A 25,795-nucleotide genomic window follows, 5' to 3' on the forward strand; every position below is an offset into this window, starting at 1 on the left:
TTAAATTGAAGTATGACTTTGCTAAACATTTATCACTGGAAAATGGATCTTAAATAAAGGATTCAGGTGAAACTGTAACATTTAGAACATGAACTAAAGAATGACCAGCCAAATTGTAGAATGATTTGATTGCTTATCATTTCTTTTTTTTTCCCTTCTCCATAGTTGTATGCTTTCATTAGACACCTATATGGGCCCTAATGAGTGAATATCCATAATATTATATAACAAGTAGCTCCTCTTAAAACAAAGCTTTCTGTTCCCCAAATCCTGTTGTTATATAAAATAATAATATTATATTATATTTTATAATATAAAAATCATGTGTGCCCCATCTGACTTCTAAACTGTTGTCCAATGGAGTCAGTAGGAAGAATCTCCCCAAAGATAATTACAGCTTCTCCTTCCACAGATGAAACAGAGTTAAAATCACATTAATTGGCAGTGGCTAAAACACTTGGATAAATAAGTAAGGAGAGGCAAGGATTAAAAAAGGAGAGGAGAAAGGGGAAAAGAAAGTGTAGGGACTTTTGAGGCAAGAGAAATGTAAAGGTAGCAATGAAGACAGAAAAGAAGTGTGCTCACCTGTAGGAAGAAGGAAGGAGTCAGACATGGAGATGAAGAGTAGCAGAATGGGAAGGAAGAAGGAAGGAGAGCAGAGGGGAAGAGAGTTGTCAAGTTCACCTAGTGGGGAGAGGCAGGTGGATATGGTTTCCTCTGTTTTCTGAAATTCAAGTTTCCAAAGATTAGTATTTTGCTCTGTCTTCTATTTTTCTTAGTTAGACCGATTCAAAGAACCACCTGCTTATGGACCCATGTGTGATATCCTGTGGTCAGACCCCCTGGAGGATTTTGGAAATGAGAAGACTCAGGAACATTTCACTCACAACACAGTCAGGGGATGTTCGTACTTCTACAGGTGAGGACCCAGGCTTGCCGGCTGGGACAGGTTTGCCTCATAAATGCTGGAATGTAGAAGCCATTGGATTCATTAATGATATTTATATACAGCTCCTTCAGGAAACCAGGATAAGCACAAAGTTCACTTTGATAGTTTGGCTTAAATGGGTTCTTAGCACTTTCAAAATGAAAATATAAATAAGTGAGTGAATAAATTTATGTGAAATATATATACATATATACATAAATAAATAATTTCTGTGAAGAATAGGAAAGGTAGAAAAGATCATGTGACGTGAGAATGGAGAGGCTGCTAAAGAAGATTGTAGGATTCAGTAGAAAATTTGTTCTACTTTAAAGAACTACAGGAAAAAAAAAAAAATCCATGACTGACCTTGAGTTTTCATTGAATTATGTAACCACATTTAAAAATTTTACCAGTTCTCATGACTTAAATCAGAAAAACAACTTTCTGTTGGTTAATTAAGTTATATTCAAGTCATTCTTATATATAATTTAAGTTTGTCAGGCTTCCTGTATAAATTAAAATTAGCAGCTGTATAGGTACATGGAAATTTATTTTTAGCACCTTGATAACCAAGTTGAAAATATTTTCATAGTAATTTTTACATTTGCAGATCTCTGGGGCTTTACCCATTCCATAGCATTTCAAAACACTTTACAAAGAAATCTACTGAATAATTGGGTTTCTGCATGTGCTGTTTTCCTGACATGTCACCCCAATTTTAGCCTAGTACACATATCTGATTGTCCTCAGCTTCACTAGGATCCCCTGTCATTAGACTTGCAGCTTACATTAAAGTTGCAAGAGGGAAATAGGTTCTGAAAAAGTTGAGAATTTAAATTCTAAAGTATACCTACCTACCCACCCACTTACTTACTTATACTTTCTTTCCATCCCTTCCTTCCTTCCTTCCTTCCTGCCTTCCTGCCTTCCTTCCTTCCTTCCTTCCATCCATCTATCCATCCATCAAATCTGTCATTCTCTAAAACTCGGGCTCAATTCCAGGCAGGTAGCTAAGCTAATGGCAGGGCTAGAAGAATTCTGTAAAACATATCCAGTTGCGCACCTTCTGTCTTTAAATTAAGCAGATACCCTCTGTATAACTTTGGTCAGTTTATTCCATGATAGAACATTCTGTTTTATATATATATATATATATATATATATATATATATATAATTTTATTATGAGGGAAAAGTTTCCTTTGTTCTTCTGTTGATGTGATTGAGAAATTAAGGGTGATAAGTAGAAAATCATTCACCCTATATAAATAAATGGTTTTGTTATACATATAAATAGAGAAATTTATTCTGAATTTATTTATCCAAAAGTTATAGTCCACCTCTATGTTTTGAAAATCTGAACACCAAGTCTATGGAGGCTGTTTTGAAGTAACATGTATAGTATTTCTGAAAAATCCTTCTCAGTAGTTAATTTAGGAGTGATCTTTTATTAAAGATGTTACTTCTAGAGAAAAGTTAAGTATGGTTGAAGTATATAAAAACCAAGTGTTCCATTTTCCAAACCTCATATTAAATTCCCAATCATATTGTAAATGTTTAAATTACCTGTTTGATAACCACTAAGTTGTCCTTTATTAACATACTATTAAGCAAAATATAAACTCTTGTTTTCTTAGAGTCATATTCCATTAATTCATAGTGTGGCATTCTACCATGAGTTTTCTGTATCACCTATTCAAATAAATCCTTCTGAACAAAGTCCCATACTGAACTTACATAAAGTGTAATATTTTTATTTTGTGAATGTGGACTCAAAAATGTGTTTAGGTCAGGAATAAAATCTATCAACTGAGTAAGTAGAGAATAAAGCATATTTTCAGAATTTTATTCTCCACAAAATGATTAAATCATCTCATAGGAGGTTCTTAACAGATATTAATCTTTAGCCATGACAAATACTGATTATTGTGAGGCTGAATATTTAAATCTGCAGCTTACAGACTCCACATATTTGCAGAAAAGTCTGGATTATGTTTTGTCTTAGGAAGAGAAAAATGTCTTTCCCATTCTCTTGGAGCCTTTTGGTCCTTTTGCCTTTAGTGCCATCTTGAAAGTATTGGAGGCCTCCTCTGAGGTGGTGGTTTATAAAATTCATTGAGATGGACACAAGCGAACCATGAAATTAGTAGAGAAACTTACCAACAATTACCAGATTGAGTTATTAGCAGTTATTTAGATATACCATGCCCAGGTTTATCTTATGTGTTTATATATAGCTTGCATGTATAACTTAATATGACAACCTATCACTATCTAACGTATTGTCTTGGTTATGATATGTTAAAAAATTATACAGAAAAATACATCAGAAGGAATTTATTAATGCTATCCATGAGACTTATTAGACAGACAGATTAATGGAGAGGAAAATAATCCATGGGAACTCTGTTTTTGCTCCAGTGCTACATTTATCTTTGTACTATTAGAACAGAGTTTGCACACTCAGAATCCTATAATGTTCAGGCAGGTAATTGAGCTTCTTGAGCAAGCCAAGTGTTAGCTTGAAGATCATGATACTGAAGGTAAGATGTTCACTTTCCTGTAAACAGAGGAAAACTGTTGGCAGGATTTGGTGCTTAGGTTGTCAATTTGTAGCTCTGCCTTGGATGAATCATGATAGCTTTTTGTTTGGGGTTTTCCTGCTTCCGAATGAGTGAGTTAAGTTCCTCTAAGCACTGAGTCTTGAGGGACATATTGACAGACACTGTTAGTATTTAAGGCTGCATTCGAAGCTCACTCTAATCACTTCTGATCTCTTAATCACAAATCTCCATCTCTTCTCATGCAGCCTAACTACTCTGAAGCAGTTGACCTTCTTATCAACCCCTTCTCTTTTGAAATCCTCAGGTTCCTCCTTTTCCATCTGACTTATTTCCTCTAATTTATCAGCAAATGCTCCCTCTTTCTTTGTCTTCTTCATACTTTTGACATGTCTTTTTTATTGACATTTTCCTCTAGGAACCTGGCTCATTTACCCAGCTCCACTGTAACTCTAAACTCTGTGGTTTGCTTATTTAATCTGTCTTGCCCTTCCTCTCTTTATCTTCCTGAGCTGTCTGTTTGTCTGCTGTAATTAAGTGTTCCATTGTCCCCTTAACCTGCACTCACCTTGCTTGAAGTGGGTATTTACTTACTATGTGCTTAGTGCCCACAGGGATGCCTCATGGATTTTTTGGTCCTTCTTTCCCTCCTATTCTAAGTTGAAGAAAATTGGGGCAGTTCTAGTCTGTAGAAACCACAAATTTTGTGCTCTCATATTTATCAGTATCCTCTCTTCCCCCAACCCTCCCCTATTTTTACTGTTCCATTCATGGGCATCCTTTATGATAATTCACTCACTCATTCAGTTATTTAACAAACATTGGCAAGCACCTATTGCGTTATGACCTCTGCAAAGTTGTATAGATGCTCAGAGTCTCTGCCTTCAGGGGAACGATGGTCTTGTAGCAGAGAGCAATAAGCAAAAACAGACCAAGTGCAAGATGAATAGTACCATGACAGGTGTGCAGAGCATTTCACATGTGCAAGTACACATACAGAGCTGGGGTCTTATCCCAAGGACAGCATGGATTAGGGCTCCAGGCACAGGTGTTACCAGAGTTTGAAAGGATGAGTAGAATATATCCATCCAGTCATGGGGGGAGGCTCTTATAGGTCAGGAATGTGGGGGAGGTCTGCAAAGATGGCCACTTGAATTGTGTTACCACATTTCTGTTCCCAAATTACATTTAGCTGCTTTGTTGTCCCCTAATGCTGAACATTCATACAACTGAGCTGTTCTATTTCATATACAGTAAAAGTGTGTGCATAGGTGTACCAAGTGACATAAGATTATTCATAGCAGTGATAATCACAATAGCCAGGGAATGAAAACAACCCAACGTTCCACTTAGCAGCACGAATAATAAACTTTAATATGTATGTTAGATTGCACATAACATCATGGATGAGTGGCACAAGTATAATTACGAGCAAAAAAGACCAGATACATGTTCTATGATTCCATCAAATGAGCTCAACATCTGCAAAGGCTAATCTATAATGTTAAAAGCCAGAATGATGAATACTTAGTAAGGAGGTGAGTATGAAGGAGCAATGAGTTTCTTGGGTTCAGTTATGTTCCATGTCTATCTGAGAGTTAGTCGCCAAGGTGTTCACTCTATAGAAGGTTATCAAGTTGTAATCTTTGATTTGTGCCCTTTCTTGTATAGGTATTTTTCTTGGATAAAAAAGTTTGCCTTAGGGTACAGGTGTAGCTAAGTGGTAGAGTGCTTGCCCAGCACACACAAACCCTAGATTGAATCCCTAGCATCACAAAATAAAACAAAAAAGTTTACCTTCAATAAAGATTGCTTGCCACTCCTGAGACCTCCAGCAGCCAAGTGTAAGCTAGGACTTAAGCTCTGCAGAAGTCTTGCAGAAGATTTGGAACCCTAGTGGGTAAAATCAAATTAGTTGGAGAACCCTGGAGCAAAGAAGAAACGCAGCAAGTGCTAGATAAAGATAGATCTGACAGTGTCTGGGAAGACCCAGGTCATCCAGGACTGAGTACCCGCCTACGGCAGGCCCCAAGAAGAAGAGGCAGAGTGATAACTGTGTGGGGTGGGAAAGGGAGGACACCTAAGAGGTGCAGGCTGCCAGCTGGGTACTTTGATAAGTGGTAGCAGTCTCCAGGCCTCTGCTTTTCTGAGCATGAGGCAGGAGAGAAACTCTTCGCACCTCTAACCTGCTTAACTGGCTCTCTTGAGGCTACCTTCCCAACTGAGGTTGAGCTCTAATAAGCTGACAGATTGTGGCCAAGCATTTAGGTGGGAAGAGCAGGAAGCAGTGCCCCTATTGTAAGGCACTCACTATCGCTGGAGGGCAGATGTGTGAACATAGTTTGCATCACAGCGTAAGTGATGCATCAGATATGTGCATTATGGAAAGAGGATACAGCAGTCCTGCAGAGATTGGGATTGGGATGAGGGGGCTCGGAGTGAAGGCTTCTCAGGTGATCATTTCGCCAATACAGGGCAAAAGAGTTGACCTTTTAGGAGGTAAAAAATGCACGTGGAGTGTCCACAAAAATATAACCATTAAAAAAAAGCATTTTAATAATGCCTGCTGGCTGAGTCATAGAGTCTTCAACTGAGATTTAATTCAAAATTTAAAATACAGTTTAATATGCTGTAGAAAGAAAAAGAGGCAAATAAGCAGAATGAAGCTAATATAATGGAGCTATTTGCTCTAGTAACAACCCGGTTTTCTTGCTGGTTGTCACATTATTGTCTGTTTTTCCTACTTTACCTTTGTTCTTGTTCAGTCCACATTTTATCTACCCCTTCTGGATAGGATTCTACCCCTTTTCCATCACCCACAAACATCATTTCCTTGAAGATCTCACACAAAGGAGATTTTTCACAGTTCCCTAATTAACTACAAAACTGCATGGTTTCTTGCTTCATAATGGTTGAATAAAACTTGTGCTATTTTATCTTTATCTTATTCCTCAGTCATTTAAAAAAAAATTATAATGTTCTATATGTATTCCTACCTTGATTATAAACACCCTCAGGACAGAACCCTGGCTGACTTATCATTGCACCCCTCCCCTCCTTCTAAAAAAGAGAACAAATCATTACTGCGTCTCGATAAATTATTGGGTATTAAATGATTTTCCAACTCTCTATGTGGTATTAAGGTATTCAAGACTCTACTTTTCTATCACATACACACACACACATATATATATTTATATAAATATATGGCTTTTCAGTTTGAATATTATGTGCTTTGTGATCATTTTCATTAAGAAATATAGAAATGTTACAGAATGTTTTGGTTGCTTTTCAATTACTATTTAAGATTTTAATGCATTCTAGGCAAGTACTTCACCAGTAATGGGAATCTAGGGGATATATAATTATTTTTTAAATTTAGTTAGGAAACTGTGGGTAATTCTTTAAAAGCTTGAGCATTTGACTATGCATGTTTTTAAATTTATAAAGTTTTTCTTCAAAATGAGCTCTTTCCATGTAAATAATAGAGTGTACCTCATGTAATAACTATTAATCAACAAATCACTGCTTAGTTAATTTTATGTTTTGTCAGATTTCCATTAAAAATCATATATTTTTCATAGGAAAAACATAGTCTAAACATATTATAGTATCAAACTTAGCATGAATAGAATATTTAAAAATTATATTTTCATAGGAGTAGTGTAAGTTTTTCCAAAAAGGAGGAGTCGGGGAGAGTGTAACCAAGCCCTCCACCCAAAGGCAAGTGACAAACCTAGACAGGCAGTCCCCATCTAACAATGTAACAAGACAACACACTGTCTTATAAAGAGACAAATATGGGAGAATTACAAAGAGCTCAAGGGATGGGGGAGGAGTATTTATTTAGAAGATACTCTATGATGCTCCTTAACTGGGCATTTAGAGTTAAATATATACCAAACCAACCTGCTATTTTTGAAAAACCAGCCATCGTCTCTGAAATAAAGATTTATTTTCCCAACTTATCTGGAAAGAGTAGACACTCACCTTTTCTTTAAGTAGAGCAGACTTTGAAGAAATGTGTTGGTCAGCTTCTGGTCTTAGGTACTATATGGGCACATTCCCACATAGAGGCCCAGGTCACCTTCTCTAATCTGTAAGTGTACTCCTGACCATCAGGTGGGTGGTTTATTGACCAGGCTGACCTGGGACAGGTAGGAAGGGGAGACCTCATGGATGTCTCCTTTTTTTCCTCTCTCTTGCAAAAGACACACACATACAAACACACATATGAATGTGCACAGAAACTCTTTTCAGTATTTGATCCCATTTTTGTCAAGGAACTGAAACTTTCTTACAATCAATTGCTCTATGCCATCTTAGTGGTATTTTATTTCCTGTTGATCAGGGAATTTATACAAATGTGTATAAAATACATCCATCTCCTTTTTTATGATAAATTATTTTATTAATATAAACAGCTAAAATATTACTCCAAAGTGCTATTTTTATAATGGATAAATGTAGCCTATTGTATATATATTTTTGGTTTTAGTGAATATTTGCAGTTTGTTTATGAGTATTGGTTTTGAAGTGTAAAAAATGTGTTCATTTTGTAACACATTATTTCATTAAAAACTCTTGCAGAAGAAACAGTGATTGTAAAATAGGTTTTTCAAGTTTTAATTTGTAGTTTCAATTTCACTTATAATGGAGTCCTTCAAGTTTGCAACTTTTAAGACAAACACAAGAATCGTTTGTTAGACATTTATACTAAGTCAAGATATCTATGTGTTGAGATAAACTGCTCTTGATAATATGTCTGCCATAGGGAAAAACCTGTCGTTAGCGCCAAGAGGCTTGCTTCAGAAATACGTTGGATTATGCTTGATCAAACTGCCCTGGACGTTAGAGGTAAATGTGGGACGCCTGATGACTTAATAACAGATACTTCTCTTTTCTTTTTGTCTCTGGCAGTTACCCAGCTGTTTGTGAATTCTTGCAGCACAATAACTTGTTATCTATACTCCGAGCCCATGAAGCCCAAGATGCAGGGTGAGTTGACTTGAGGTTTGGGAAGACTGCCTTGCCCCTTTCTCAGAACTTCCTCCTGTGCTCAGGCGGTGCAGATTCCCTTTTTCCAAGCTCTGACTCCCAGACAGAATTAGATCTTAAAATGGTCTCTGACGAGATAGGTATGACAGAGTCCCAGGCGGTCAAGTTCCATTTAAAGTTCTTCAATCTTTAGCTTGAATAAGTCAATTTTCAGCTTTTCTGAAGTTCTATAAGGGCATGACCCCATCCCCTTATTTCTCTCAGTCTTCAAATTGAGTAAATTAGCAACTTCTTTTGAGTCTTGGTTGGCAACATGAATAAGAATCTCATGTAAATACTTAAAATATATTGCATGTTGTATTCTTGTTTTAAAGAATATCATTTCTGACCCCTGTAGCGTTCTAAAGGAAAAAATATAGGGACATTTAAACAAAGGAAAAAAATCTTATGTTCCAACCACATAATTACATAAAATTGATTTTGTATTATTTGGTAAATTTTTAAACCATATATCAATTTTCAGAGTTTAGAAAACTAAGTGTCAAGTATGTTTACTTCATCAGTTCATTAAATCTGCATGAGGGGAAAATTGACATAATAAATTTTAGGATTTGAGATTGTATACCCTTTTCCATTATGTTCCACTGAAAGGCATTGTTTGTTTGCCTTTAAATTATTAAACACATATGTTCATATTTTGGATTTTGGATTTTACAACCTTTATGCTGAAATTGACAACATAGGTACCTATGTTCCTAAGGAGGAACCAAGCATGTGCCAGAAGCAAAGCAAAAACTAAGTTCCTTTCAAAGTTAGCTTTTCTTTTGAAGCAGTTAGTCAATAGAGAGGAGAAAGATCAATTACCTCGATAACTTGTAACCATTAGAATTTCAGAAGGTTGTCAATATTTTTGACATAAAATGGTCCAATAAATAGAGCAATATACAAAGACCTCTTATAACCAGGCATTTTTCTATAAGTCTGCAGTATTGTATAAAGGTTATATATAAGCATTTTGCCTAGATTGAGTGATTTCAAAGAATATCTGATTAAATCTATGGAAATACAATTGAGACTGTTTCTGTTTTAGAAGTTTATTTATTACCCATCTTTACTGGTGTCTCCAGGTTAAAGATTATTGTCTCAGCAGAGTAATATTTAGGCAATCAGTAATAAAACAGAACAGCCATAAGAACTTTGGAAATAAACCAACAATCCAGTTGCCTTTTTCTACTGAAGCAAAACTAATTCATAAAATAGCACTTTATTCCTCAAATAATCAAAAAAATACAGGACACTGAATCTTTTCCATCAGGGCCAAAAAGCATCTCATGAGTTCTATGAAATAGATTAAGGAATATCCATTTAGAAGCACTGCTGTGGAACAAAATTTTATCATTTCCTTGGTGTCCTGCATTGGTTATTTCTGGTAGATGAACCACCATGTCTTACACAGCTGGGTTCTAAAAGTAGCTCAAATAGTACCTTTGATAGGTAGGTAGCCATTTTAAAATTCATAAATTTAAACAGACTTCATTTTTTTTCTTTTTGGAACTATTCAGATATACTACCTATCTCAGAAGAAAACAAACTAGTAAAATCTTCTTTAAATATTCTAGAAGCATTTCATTTATGGAATGGAGTTTTGTCAAGGGGCAGATTATCAGTGTGAAAGAGAGTAGTTAGTAACACTAAATCCTAGCACCTCAAATTTGTACACCGAAGCTGGCTATGCATACCTGACAGCTAGAAACAAAAAACTGGGCGACATGCTCACAATTTTCCCGATAAGGAATTCATCAATTGCTCATTTTGAATAAGAATTACTATTGATATTAATTGATGCACTCAACACATTTTCAAGTAAGCAAATAAATTGTAGTTTTCCACAAAATTCTGCCCTCCTCTGAGGTTTGCTGAATTTAGAAGATACCTATTTGGAAATAATACATGACTGTTGTTTTCATTGTCACTCCTGAAATGGATTGTAACAGACTTCAGAGAGAACATTTTATTTAGTATTATGTAATTGAATTCTCTTTGAAAGACAGAACTTAATTCATTTAAATTTCTGTTTCCAAATCCGTAATTTAGTATCACCCTTTTTCCACCTTCGCCTTGTTTTAACTTGTATTTGTTGTTTTTAGGTATCGCATGTACAGGAAAAGCCAAACAACAGGCTTCCCTTCTCTAATTACAATTTTTTCAGCACCAAATTATTTAGATGTATACAATAACAAAGGTAAGCCTTTTAAAATTTTTCTTTTAGTCTTGTATAATATGTGCAATAAACCTTTAACCTGCCTTATTTTGGTTTGCTTATAAACATTTTTTAACCATTCATTTTTCCCTTACTTTTTCAATTTTTGTTTGATGCCAATTTTATGATTATACTTGAACATAAAGGTCAGTGATGGGGCCCAGGCATTGGTACTATTAAAATATTTTCTAAGATATTTCTAAAGTCTCAAAACAGTACCAGCTGCTGCTCAGGCAGTTAGAGACATTTTAAAAACAGTAATACAAGGTAACCTAAAATTATGGTCACTAAAAAGAATGTGTATTTGAATAAGAATAGTGAGATCCTATGTACAAATGGTCAGCAAATAAGTATGCAGCATAAAGAAACTATAGCCCCTTTCTAGGCAAGTACGTGTTCAATTCTTTTAAAAAAAATATGAAAAAGTAAGCTTCAAAGTAAATATCATTTGCCAAATCTCCCCCTTTTTGGTATGCAGAATGAATCCCCATGGTTAATTGCCTCGCCTGAGGTCAGTCATTCAGGAAGTAATGAACTGGGATGAAACCTAACCTTCAGGTTCACTGACCTGTGCTTGCTTTCTGAAATTCCATATTCAGTATGCCTGGAGGTGGTGAGGGGTGACAGGGAAACAAGAGGACATTATTTACTTTGGAAAAAAGAGGGAAAGCAAGGGATCCATTATTATTACCTTCTTTCCTTCAGGTAGTTTCTTGATTTGGAATCATAGTAGGTGTTACAGGTATGCCAGAATAGGTGCTCAGATGTGGAAGTGGCATGACCTCTAGTCAACATTGGTCTGCACATTACATCGGTATCAAGTCTGAGTATGACTTTCAGAGATAAGAGAAATGGAAACAAAAAGGGAAAAATCAACCAGCCCTATGTGAGGTGAAATATAGCCCATGAAAAGCAGAAAAAGGTAGCCTAGTTTCTGAGTCAGTCTGAAAACTGGAATTAGGAGCTGTTCCCATGCATAAGTTGGGTGTGATGGATGCCTTCCTGTCCTCGGCCTGGTGTCTGGGATGCCTAATGGAGGCCTTCAACTCCAGTATGCCCAAGTGCCTGTTGAGTGTTCTGTCCTTAATAGGTTGTTGCCTCAGTTTCCCTGTGTTCCACTTTCCCTGTCTAGTATTTCCCACTTCCTCCATCTCAGAGACAGACCACGCCCTTCATATATTCTAGAGCTATCAGGGATCTTCCTGCACAAGGCAAACCGGGAGTAATCACAGTGCTGCCCCACCTCTCCTGTTCCTTCCTTCTCCCTCCACACGCTTGCTCTTTCCTACTCATGGAGCCTGCAACCCTCCCACTCCCTTACCCCCAGCCCAGAGAGTGACATCTGCTCGATGGAGCTTGCTCTCACTATACAATCTTTTTCATGGCTATTTTGACAGTTTGGGCCCCCTTTTTCTGTAGCCAGAAGTATAATTATCAGTAGACACAGTACAGTTCCTGTCACACTTGAGGGTGGTGGGGAGCACAAGACAATGCGGCGTTGCCTATTGTGGCAAGAAGTTTGCAAAGTCAAATAATATGTGTTCTCTGCATGCCAGGTGCTTGTAAGGCTGTTGACAAAGTAAGATTTCAGAGATTTACTAAAAATACAAGGCATATCATGATTTAGCTGCAACTAAGGCAATCAATACGAAATACATTTGACAAGAGGTACTTTTCTAGAATGGGCAGAGAAGTCCTTGTGTAAGATAAGATAGGACTTGAATAATAAAGAGTGGCCTGTGTTTGATAGGAAAGAGGAAAACACAAAGTCAAAACACGTGAAGTTTTTTTAAAGCAGCAAATATTTGTGTATAAAACCAATATCCAGGGTTCTCAGTCTTGCTGTAGAGAAGGCATGTGAGGTAGCACCAAGCAGAACAAATAAAATTTAAAAATTAAAAAATGAATTAAAAATTTAGAAAAAGAACTCAGTAGGTCATATTACACACCCCACCATGATCCTATAATTTATCTTAAGTGTGTAAAATATGAACAAAGATTTTTATTATTCTGTGACATTTAAAATTTGTTCTATTAAACCTAGGGAAAGGAATGCCCAAAAAAGTTATGTTCTTTTCAGAGACTGATTGCTAAGTATCATGTACAAACAAGTTTTCTAGCAATTCAACAAAAACAGAATAATAAAAATAAAGAAAATTGGCATTTTATTCCATAATAACCGTCTTGCTTCTTTTTGTTCTTTCTAATTCTGGGTAACATGATTTTTCTTGAGACCAGAGCCACTTCTCACATATGGTGTATGTTCCCTCTTTGTATATGGTTCTGAGATAATGAGGTAGGAACTTAAAAAAAAAATTGGTATCAGTGCACAGCATCTTTGAGATTTTGTAGTTCTTTTATTCCTTTCTCTTGCTTTGGGGTAGAACAGTCTTTTAGGAAGGGGATAGAAGTGTTTCATTTGGGGAACCTTTTCATAAAAGAAGAATTTCTCCTAAGAGAAAAAGAAACTGATAGGAAGGAGAAAAACATATTCTTTAGTTTGAGCATAATTTCAAAAGACTTTTGTGTAAATTTTCTGAAGCACTTTAAAGCTATTATGTTAATAGTGTGTACAGTATGTGGGAGTGAGAGTCAATTATTCACTGCTAAAGTGAAGATTATTCTTTTTGAATAAAATCAATGTTAACTAGAATATTAAAAAGCAACACAATGAAATTGTGTTGTGATCTCCTCTAAAAAACAATTAATGGGAAAATAACACTGAAGAATCTCTGAGTTAACCATCTGATTCTTAGAGATGGATGACCATAAAGGACTCTGGAATTTTAACCTAATAGTTACAGTATGATTTGATTTGTAAAGCTCTTGCAGATTAAGACAGCAGTAATTCTGACAAAATAAAAGAATAAGAAAAATAGGTTTGTTCTGCCATCTTAAAATGAGAAATAATTGTGATCAGATGTATATTTAAATACCCAGTAGTTCTGGTTAGTAGTTCTTAATTGCCTAGAGTTAAGAAGAAGCGCTTGTGAAGTTATGAGGACTGAGTGTTCCATCTCCTGGTGTAGCCCACATTAATTCAGTGCGTTCTTATCCTTCCAGTCTGCCTTAACATAATTGTTTTCTCGCCAATCTCCCTGCTTCTGTTTCCTCACTCCAAAAACTGCAAGATGCCAGGGCAAAAGATGTAGGTTTGAATCACAGTTGTGCCATTAAACAACTCATTTAAATTTATTGGCTGTGCAGTGTTATCTCTGTAAAATAAGGGAAAATGTTCTTTTGTGAATAATACATGCAATTGCTTTGAAACGAAATGCTGTGGCAATATTAAGATATTATCGTCATTGCATATGTTATGTTATTATTGTGCCACTCATTGGTTTAGGGCTTCACAAAAGCTGAAAGAAAAATGCTGCTTCTCTTCAACTTTTTATTTATCATTTAACTACATATTATTTTACCTACCTTCTGACCTCTCTCTTCACTTCTCTGAGTGAACCCTTTACTGTAGCCAACTTGCTCTGCTCATTTCCCTGAACAGCTTTTGACTTTCCATCTCTCCACATCTCAGCCCACATACTTCTTTCCATCTAAAATGCTTGGCTTGCACTTTTTGCCGATCTAAGTAGACTAGACCCTTTCCATCTGTGTTTCCATGAAGACTTCCTTTGAATGTGTTCAGTAACTGTCATTTTCTTGTGTACAAATCACATGTTTTTTAGTTGGCTTTCCTATATATTTCAGTTACATACCAGTCAGATTGTCAATAGTTTGAAATATGAAGCTTTTGAATTAACATTGTGCATGGTATATTAATGTTGTGAAGTCAGACTGTATACATTGTACCTGGTAGGCAGTCAATATGTGTATCAATTGGAGCATTTCTTTCTAGGAATTAATAGAAGACAGTGCCCAATAGTGCCCTATCAATATTGACTCAGAGATTTTTTTATCTCACTTGAAATTACTGCTGCAATCAGTGCCAATACCCTTTCCAAATTGAAGTTAAACATTTGCAGAGCCCTTTGAGCATTTGAATTGTTTTCCTTCTGTGAATCTGATCCCTAAGGGAAAAGTTATTTCTTAATTTCTTGAATACACCAGACATATGAAAAATGAAGTAATGAAACATAGCTTTACTTTTTCTTTCATAATTTGCCCCCTGGAAAAAATGACTTCAACCACATCCATACACTAATACAACAAACTTTTACAAAAAACTTGGTATATACCAAGCACCATGCTGGGTGTTGGGGATATAAATTAAACAAGGCAGACATGGTCTTTGCCCTAGTGTGCTTCATAATCTGGTAATGTGATAGATATTAAATAAATAATCCAACCAACAAATATTTAAGTACATTTGGAAAATGCTACACAGAAAAGAGTAGCATGATAGGAGGTTGGAAATTAGTCTGTGGAGACAGAAAAACTTAACTGAGGAAGTGACATTTAACAGTACAATCACTTAGGATTGAGAAATACTGTGGCAGATGCGAACACTGTTTTAAAATTTAGTTTGTAAAACACTTTAATGAACCTCTAGAAAAATGTGTCTTATACCTAGATAAAAAAAAAAAAAAAAAAAAAGCAGGACCTTTTTCTCTCCACAGAAACACCTGTGGTTTGAAAGGATTCAAAGTTTATTGCATAAGATTTCCATGTGGGGCAAGTTCTCTGTAATTCAAATGAGTTCTTGGGTGGGTGGGTAAGTGAATGAGTTAATGGATATATGGAATGTATTTAGATAAATATAATCACATATACCAGAGGTTTAAAACTCTGTTTCAGAAAAAGCTACTGACAGTAAAATTAAGGAAATGTATTAAATGAAACATATTTTGGGTTGAGAGGAAAATATAAGTGGCAGCCAAACTAATATAGCAATCAAGAACAGAGATTAAAATGACAACCAAGGGAAAAATGAATTTAATATCAAAGTAGTTGGGAACAGAGAGCTAGAAAATTGGATTTAGAAGATGAACAAGAAGAACATCATTTACTAAAATTTTAAGATGCAAAAGTATTTTTTTTTTTTTTTTTTTTTGGGTACGAGGGGTTGAACCCAGGGACACTTAACCACTGAACCACATCCCCAGCCCTTTGTATTTTTTCAATTTTGAGACAGGGTCTTGCTCACTTGCTCAGGTTCTCTCTAAATTGCTGAGACTGGCTTCAAACTTTAGATCCTCCTGCTTCAGTCTACTGAGCCACTGGGATTACAAGTGTGCACCACTGCACCCAGCTAAGTCTACTCTTTCTGGTAGGGTAAAACCTATTGGGATATTTCAGATTTTTTCAATTAGACAACTTAGAATTGCTGAATTTGAAAAAAAAAAAAAAGCATTTTTGTGTGTGTTCCCAAAATATGACATTTTCTGTAACCTTAAATATTTTCCAAGAAGATAACATTGATAAAAAAAAAGAATTCTTGCTTGGCAGAAAAATGCCATTATAATAATTGCTGATATCATGAACCAAGATAAGAATCTTATTGATGGTCATGATGTGAACATCTAGGAGCTGATGCACCATATTAGAAGCCAGCTTGCCTTGATCCTTGACTTAGAGCAGGAGCCCTCAGTGGCACTGTCTACACAGTTTGGAATGGCAGACCTGGGAAGCTCATTCCATACTACACCATGTTTTTCTTCCAGTAGGACCTTGATATCTGATGTCCTTCAGGTATAGGAGCCAGATTCAGAACCAGCTAGATCATATCCTTATCCTGGGTTTGAGAATGAGATGAGGGGTCCCTGGAAGGAGAGTAGCTCTAAGCATCCCTGAATCACATCTCTTATTTTACACGTCAAAAAAAAAAAAAAAATCACTTTCCTACCAAGTTGAACCTTTTACAACAGTGGTCCATTTTTACAGTGTCTGAAACCTGTCAAGCTTAATCATAATGTTTATCATTGATACCAACATTTTTAAAGCATTTTTATGTCCCTAAACCACAGCTGTAAATAGGATCACTAGTTGTTTACACATTGGATAACATTGATCCAGAGATTTTTTCCCCACGGCTGCAGTTTTCCCAGCCCTTAGTTTTTTCCCCACCATCTCTAAAACTCTTCTTAATTGATTTTGCACAACTCTCTGCCTCAGATCACTTATTTAAATATAAAAAATTGTGAATGTTTATTCATGGCAGTATTTTATTATTTGATATTTGCTGACAAATGGTAGACCAAGTTCTTTGCTTTATGTGTTTTTTTTTTTTTTTTTTTGCTTTTGTGGTTTTTTTTTTAATTCAAGCAAAACAATAAATAAGATACTTTGCTTCAAAAAATTCATTTTTTTGATATCTTTAATAAACATTGTTATTCTTCAGCCCTAGAAGCATGTTACAATTCTACCAACTAGAAAGATAATTTCTTCATAATGACTATTAAAACTGGGAGAATCTACGAAGAAACAGAATGGAATGTAAGAATTCATTAGGGGCAAAGCAGAAACTTATGGACAAAACTTAGTGTTAGTTCTTTTATTATGAATGTAAGAAATTAATGTAGGCATTGAAAGCTGAATAGAGCTTGAGATTGGGAGGTTTTGACTGGTTTTTAGAGAAATCACCCCTCTGAGAAGAATGGATAGCATTCATCAAAGAGGTTTCAGCAGAATTCTCCTCACTAACTTGTATCCAGGGCTCTTCAATATGTAGAATTCATCCAGCTGTGATTATTACCTTTTTTTTCCCCATTGTCATTTTTATTGTCACTGTGAGGGATACAGCTGGATATATTTCTTTAAAATCTTAGGTTGGTAATGTATCTTGTAAATATTAATATTTCCCTTGATTTTGATAGCATATTCTGTGTATGCCGTTTGCTTTATTCCTACAAATAGTCCATAATACCAATAATAACATTCTTTAGTACTTACCATGTGCAGACAATGCTGAGTTTTCTGTGTCTAAATGTACTTACTCTCTTGACATCCCTTTGAATTACCTTATAATCTTGATTAGATCGATGGAAAACGAGGGCACAGAGGGGTTGCACATTGTCCCCAGAGTTCACAGAAGCTAGTCACAGATAGCACTGAGATTGAAACTCAGCCTGCTGCCTCCAGAGTCCACCTATTAACCTCTCTCTGCTCTTCTGACTCAGCTTTGTTGTATGAAAGGTCTCAGGGCAATTTTCACAGGGAAAAGCTCTTCAAATCATTACTCTGTTGTGTTTAGGTGACTCTGTTCTTCAATGTGAAAAGAAAAGGTTTTGAAATGAAAAGTCACTTATTATCACTTTAAAATTATATTGAGTGTTGTATATCCAAATATTTCCATTATTTTAAAAATGCAGTTAGAATACCCTTTACATTTTTTCTAAAATAAAAAATTCATTTCTCCCTTTAAAGAGTATCCCCTCAAGCACTTACACTTGTGCCTCTGTTTATTCAGTTCCCGTGTGTAAGTGTCACTGCCAAAGGCCACTTTTTATGTAGGTTAGTTTTAGGCCGATATGTACTTGATTTCATTTAAACATTTAATTAATGGAAAGAAAGGTAAAGTAGAAAATTACCCATTAGGATTTAATGTTTAAGAATTATTCTCACTGTATATTCTAATTGCATTAATCTACATGTAATCTATATACCTTTGCTCTAATAAATAACCTTCTTGGTTTCTTAAAAATCACCACCACGTGATTATAAAATCAGTCAGTGAAGGAACTGTGGACCTTCAACAAAGTGATAATGTGAGTTAAGTGTTTAGAATTAAAGTCTATAGAATTACTGGATTTCAGATCTCACAATTATGTGGGACCTTAACAGGAAACAGAGGCCCCACCTGGAGGCTGAAGCCTCCATACATTTTCACAAAGATTCACCATCAAGTGTCCTTTTGTCCCTTGAACAGGAACAAAAACAGAATGCATCCTGAGTCATTGAAATCTTTTTTTTTCTATTAGCTCTGACGGTCAAAAGAGTCTTACAATGAACTGAAACCAGCTACTCTAGAAATCTAATTCTCTACAAAGCATTTATGGGGGGCATCACAATAGAAGTAATGTTAAAGACTTGAACGACTAGGCTGTCACTTGATATTCATTATATAGAAATTATAGACCTGCCAAACTCTATTATTTCCATGAGAAACAATGTTGATAGCAAGTGTATAGACATAGTACTAACTCAGTATCAAGAATATCTTAAGAGATACCAATCTAAAACCAATGCAAGCTACATCCAAAGACTTAATACCAACTACAAGTTTGAAAGGTGGTTCTTTGATGGAGAAGAGGGAGGTACCTCTTACTAGGGCACACTTACCCTTTCTTTAAATTTGGAGATGAAAGTATTACCTGCATTGAATAAGAGCAGGCCAGGGGCACAGTGCTTATTGTGACCTTGCATCTTCTCTGAAATCTTAATGTTTTAGCCAAAGCTCTCTGGTTTTAGTCTGGACTTACTTAGGCCCTTTTTGAGCATTATAATAATATGGATTAGAACATAAAACAATAGCCAACTGAAACTGGCAAGGAACTCATCAGTTATTCTTTCTTGTTAACAAAATAAATGTACTGGAAGAAATTCAATTCTTCGTGAGATTTTAGTGGTAGTAATGATTCACACTGTTTGACTTGACTTGAACTAAATCCCAGGATCACTTTTTGGTCCCAGATTCTCTGCATCCCAGGATATAGATGTGACCCATAAGGTGGGATTATAAAATGGCAAACTATCCAAAAAATAGACATCTCTTCCTTAAGGAATCTGAAACTGAGGCATTGCACCTCATATTTCTCAGGTGACAAGTATTTCATCTGATCAGATGTGTTATCATGTGTATTGACCACATATATTATTAGATTCGATCTTTGTACTTAAGAAGTAAGAGATCAAGTTATTATCATTTCTATTTTACAAGTTGGGAAGGTAAAGCTTAAATAACGTGCACATAATTGCTATGACAGAGCCAGTATTATTTCATTCCCATTACATTCTCTTACAATTGGAAAACAAAGAGTGTAGTCTCTGAGGTGGCACACTGCCTTCATTTGCTAAATTCCTTCATTCTCCCTTTAGACTTCACTTCCTACAGGGTGACTTATATGTTTAGTATTCTGGTAAGATCATATTCTCTGTTTCTGAAAACTTCTTTGTCTTTTTTCCTACCTTTTTTCTTTCTTCGTTCTCTTCCTCTTGTCCTTGCTTTGTTTCCTTTGCTTGATCTTTTCTTCAACTAACACAATGAGCATCAACTATATGTCAAATCTGGTATGTAACACTATAAAAGCATCAAAGGGATTTATGCCTCTCCATCTGTTCCCTCATCTTCTTTTAACTACTCTACCCACAGTTCTATCTTTGAATAAGAACCTGATCTATAATTTGCTAATGCTGTATTATTAAGAAGGGAAACACATGTGCTTGAATGTACACTGGACATGCTTGCACACACCAGCACATGTAATCATAAGACTGGCTCAAGTTATTTCACAGAAATATTTAGTTCAGCCTCCCTTCTTCATGTAGGTAAGATTTATTATTACCCAAATTTTATGAGGGAGGCCTGTAGAAAAGTTAAAGCAGTTGTTGTAGGCATCATGAAGATGACTTATATAAAGGTTAAGAGGACTTTCCCATCTGAGGAGTAAGAGATATTGGGCCAGGGCTAGATGTGGTCATAAAAGAATGGTACGTGGTGACATAAGTATGCCCTTGACTCATACAAATGGGTAGAATGTAGCTTCTCTGGCCACAAAAACAAACAATAGTAATTATGTGAAATGATGAAAATGTTATTTGATTCATTACAGTTAACAGGGTACTCTTCATGTGTATCTTATAACATCATGATATACACCTTAAATATACACAGTAAAATTTATTGTTCAAAAATCTTGCAGTTTCAAGTAAGATATATATTGTTGGTATCCACTAATAATAAATATCTACTTTATTAAAAATTTAGTCATTACATGGAACTTACTTAGAAGTTGCCCATGAAGAACTCTGTATTAGGTACTAAATCTTGTAGTGTAAATGTTAAATTCCTCCTACTGAAGAATATTATGGTCAAATTACCTACAGATTGAAAATCTGAGATCTCTGTTGATAAATGACTCAAACACATGTTTTATGGCTAATCCTATGAGGTATATGAGGTATACAGTAAAAATGAATTATAAGGGCAGTCCTTGCTCACCAAATACAGTAACTGTCATGAATTAGTAAATTGCCTTTTATTTAAGTCAGTAATAATAACAGTAATGCAAGAAATCATAGACTGTGTTCATGTGTCATAATACATGCTACAAAAGTATGCCTGTATGAAGAATATATATATATATTCACATATTCTTAATGAAAATATTCTTAAATGAAAATTGTATCAACAAAGTAATCATTTTGAGAAAAAGATTTTTTAAAAACTGTATAGCTTGTTTCCCAGGATTCACACCCCCTTTCATGCAGTGTACCAGCATAGAATATGAGTACATGCATCCTGCCTCAAGCATTGTATCTGCCAAGCCCTGATACCTCTTTCTGATGCTAGGACTTTGCCAAAAGAACACATTGGTGCTGGTTTTTCTGCTAGGGCATCTGTGGGGGAAGGATGGGAAGGAGAACACATCCTAGATCTATTATGCAATTTTTTTTCGCTATTTCTGGATGGATTATAATGTGATTCTAGAATGTCCCCATTTGGTTTCCTCTCATTTTTGTTTCTTTTCTGTCCCACTTTCTCATCTCTTGAAGATGAGAGTGAATGGTCAGTCACAGGTTAGCAAAAGAGTGACAGAAGTACTGACATTCAAGTCTTCTCTATCTTTTGACCTCTACTGTCTCCTATCTTAAAACAAGATTAGCAGCGCTGGGAAGGTCCTGGGTGTGTTGGGAGCATTAACTCTAGACCAGGTTATTATTCAAATATGGAAACTTTGAGGTTTTTCAGAAGGAGAGTCGTATATTCCTCTTGAAACCCACTTCAAAAGTGCTGAGCCCATATGTTGGTGAACTAAACAGTGCTTTGTGGTAGCAATAGTTTGATGGCTTCCTTTAACTTTGATAATTTATTTTGATCTTTCCTTTCTTGCCATTTATTGCTTTGTCCTCAACTTCCCTGTGTGGTAACAATTATGGAAAGAGAATGACAAATGTTACCAGGGTCTTATGAAATAAAAGTTTTTATGCCTCATGAAATCTTCATATTTTAGAACAAGAGTCCACCAACCATTTCTTTTTTACAGATTTGGTTGTGGTCTAGCAATTTAGTGCATGACTTTTTAGAGAGAGCAACAGAATAAGGTACAAATTCTATTCCTTAGACTTCACTATATACAGAAGCCCAGTGGTATTATTAATAGGAGATGTGCAACATTCCTTTCACCCAAGTAGGAGTAGACTTTCATTACTGATTTTAAATCTATAGAAGCATGCCTTTGAAGATAGGGTTCTACAGGTATGTTAATGGAACAAGGAATTGCATAATTTTAAGATGTTAATTCAGACATGAGAAAAAGAACTACCAGTCAGGCCTCCAGATTCATGGGATTAGTGTTCATTCTATTACAACAATTTTTCTTCCAGCTGTTCTTCACACCTGCAGGTGCAACAGAAAAGTATTTGTTTCTGTGCTGTCTGGTCTGTTTTAAATTATGGTTAATAGCATAAGGCCCATATATACGTCACAGTCTCTCTCCAGACCTCTGATAAAAGTGTTAATGGCATGAGGTCATGTGAAGTTGCCAGCAGAATAGAAGAGCTCCTTGTTAGTTGACTTTTTTTGCTTTTTTCTCTCTTTATTTCTCAGACAAGGCCTCAGGAGGTGGTCTTGAGTGATTCTCAAAGTACAACCGTTTGTATTATTTATATTGCACTGGGAATGGACGTCTTTCAAGTACTTCAGAGAAAAGCACACTATTAGGGCTCCAGTTGGGTTTTGTAATCCCAACGACAGTAGGAGGCGGGTGGCAGGGGCGGAGGATGTAGGAGGTGGAACATGAAATGTTAACTGTGAATTTCGTGACTGCAGATATTTGGGACTAATTTGGTTTAATTTTTTTCATGTGTTTTGGTAATATATAGCTATACAAAAATATAAAAATTAATGGATAACTTATTATTGTAAGGTTACTCAAAGAGCATTTTTGCATGAATACATTATATTTCTAAGAAAAAATATATTTTTGTGTATTTGGATTTTTAAGAAAAAGTTACTCTTTTTTAAACTTAGGGGAAAGAAAAAGTTCTATTAATAATAACATGTAAAATTACTGAGAATATTAATCTGTCATTGTGTTAATGATGAGGTTTTTCTTCTAGAAGTTTGTTAGCAGCATTCAAATGGAAAAGAGATCATATAAATTCTAAAATATTATAAAAAATTATTCCTTATAATACATATGAGGGAGCTGAGACCTAACTTAAGGACCTTAAGTGAGCTTGGTTAGTAATTAGACAAAATCCATCTAGTAACCTGGACTCCTGGCCTTCCAGTTCAGTGCTCTTTTGTAAAGAAGCTAAACAGGAAAGAAGAAAAATCTATGTCGAAAACTTGATAGATATAGAATGATTTCTTGTTAGAGTGGGTACATATCATATACTAGAAAAAGCAGCAACTTTAGATTCAGGCCAAAACTGAGTTTTTCTGATTCCTATGCAGTGTGAATTTGGGAAATGAATTTAATCTCTCTTTTGGCATATTTTCTAAATGCAGATGATAACTGCTTTTGAGAAATATTTGAAGATTTGTGATCAAGTTTGTAAAGGGCCAAATGTAGCACCTGGTATATAGTAGATGCTCAGTAAATGTAGCTACTTCTAAAATATATTATTTCTGTTATCAGTAGGAAAAAATAAAACCTGAACACAGTATTTACTGTATCAGTAGATACTCAAATAAATTGTGTTGAACCAATGTAGAATGAATGATCACTTTTATCTCACCAGCTACCAAACAGAACTTCTGTTTAATCTCTTGGAAATGCCCCACCTTCATTTCTGAATGTCTACCCCATTTCACTCAAATATGTAATTTACCAAAAACCAAAACCTCTTTAATTATGAATTCCACATTCAAAGTAAAATTAGTATAATAGTAGAACTAAAATCATACATTTATGATTTATAAAAGACAGCAGGAAATGGTGAAAGGGAGTGAATTTGGTGTCAGGAAAAGCTGAGTTGAAGTGTGGGTGAGATCAGCCAGTTACTGGTTGCATGATCTTAAGCAAGTTTCTTCATTTGTCACCCCACTTCCTTTATCTGTGACATAAGAGACAGGTACCTCTGCATCTCAGATTTATTGTGAGGATTAAATGACAGTTTATAATAAGGCCTCTCTCTGTTCTTCAGGTCACTGTTCATTATAACACAGTCCTGCCTTGTTACCCACTAGTGATTGGCTCCAGGACCCTCTGTGGACACCCAAATCCACAGATGCTCAAATCCCTTATTATAGAATGGCATCATATTTGCATGTATCCTATGTGTATCCTCCTTTGTACTTTAAATCATCTCTATCACTTATTATACTTAATTTAATGTAAGTGCCAGGTAAAGAGTTCTTATACTGAATTTCTTAGGGAATAATGACTAGAAAAAAAGTCCATACATATGCGATTCAGACACAGTTGTTGTTGTTTTTCAAATATTTTCCATACAAGTCAAGTCCCTGAATATAGAACCCTAGATACAGAGGACAGACTGTATTTCTTTTCTTTTCTTCCTGCCACATCACCAATGTTAATAAAAACATTAATAGATATGTTTTGTTTACATGTTAATAAAACTTAGAGGTGAAATTACTCTTTGAAAACTTAGCACCTTTAAAGATTCTTTTGAATGTATGAGGATATTTACCTGCCATAAATATGCAATATTCAAAAGTAGTAGACCTTTTGCATGGAACTAGGACTGAGATAGAACTTGACAGACATTAGAAATACTTTGTCTTTCCTGTCCCCAAAATCAGAATAATAGTAATTATATAATTATATTATATAACTGATATAATTATTTGCCATAATTTTTTTCATTTTCCTTGTTTTTAATACCATATCAATGTATCCCTAGGCCAAATGACATATAACATATAAATTATAGAATAATGTAAAAGAGAATCAATTCCAGAAATATATGCAGGATTCTTGGTTCCACAAGGAAAAGAGAAAGACTCCCTTCATATTGATGTTGACTGTAGTAGCTGAATGTCTTTCCCAAAGTGTCTGTGATTCTATGTTCCCTGGAACCACTGTCATCAACCAGGAATATAATTCAAAGCAAAGCCCTTATTGTTCACAAGTATGAGCTTGGTTAACTGGAAGCTACTGAAAACATCACCATGTCATCAGGCTGCTGTATGATGCATGTAGTAGCCAACTCACAGAAAACTATATATCGTTGCCATACTCCATGCAGATCCAGCCCACCTGAAGGATTATGTGCACACTGGGCATCAGTTTCACAGAGGCATTGCCAGTCTGGCAAGCATCCAAATCAGAGATGAACAGGGTGATGAAAAGTACCAAGAAACTATCTCACATGAAAGAGGGTCAAAGGGATTCGGAATAGTTGACTTGAAAAATATTGTAGGGAAAATATCAAGATTTGTCTCTACCTTCTGAGCATTGGCTCTGAGTGAGGTGGTACATGAGAAATAAAGACTATAAAGGCTGTTGTGTGGTACTAGTCCTTAAAGACAGTGGGAGAAGGAACATGGGTACATAGGAGACCTGTGATCAAAGCCAAATGATAAATGCAGTATGGAGGTATCAGTCAAGTGCTTTTGGAATTCATCCACCAGAATAAACCAGAAAGGATTTCACTGAGAAGATAGGGTTGGGCCTGGCACCAAGCCATGGGGGAGATTTGGTCATTCAGAGGTTAAGCAAACATTCCAGGTCGGAGAGCAAATTCATTTTTGAAATCACTGTAAAAGGTACCATTATGTAAGAAGTAATTAATGTACAATCTCAAGCTCAATAAACAATACCTTTTTAATAAGTAGATTTTCATGGCTATCTGTGTTCTATTACCTATAATCTCATGCAGGTATCCTCATATAAAAGTCAACTTACAAATTAAAAAATGAAATGATTTTTTAATATATTTAACCATTAAGCAAACAAAAAAGTTT

The 25,795-nt window shown here is 35.4% G+C and overlaps 1 protein-coding gene across 2 annotated transcripts in view; it reads left to right on the forward strand.

Moving 5' to 3' along the window:
- Ppp3ca (protein phosphatase 3 catalytic subunit alpha) overlaps window positions 1–25,795 on the forward strand; it is a 315,713-nt gene that overhangs the window by 248,967 nt on the left and 40,951 nt on the right. For both annotated transcript variants that reach the window (XM_047565696.1, XM_047565697.1), the window contains exons 6-8: window positions 780–919; window positions 8,409–8,486; window positions 10,634–10,728. In XM_047565696.1, coding sequence (XP_047421652.1) covers window positions 780–919; window positions 8,409–8,486; window positions 10,634–10,728 — 313 coding nt within the window. The remainder of the gene's footprint in view (window positions 1–779; window positions 920–8,408; window positions 8,487–10,633; window positions 10,729–25,795) is intronic.

This window comes from Sciurus carolinensis, chromosome 10, assembly GCF_902686445.1.
Source record: "Sciurus carolinensis chromosome 10, mSciCar1.2, whole genome shotgun sequence".
Classification (NCBI taxonomy): domain Eukaryota; kingdom Metazoa; phylum Chordata; class Mammalia; order Rodentia; family Sciuridae; genus Sciurus; species Sciurus carolinensis.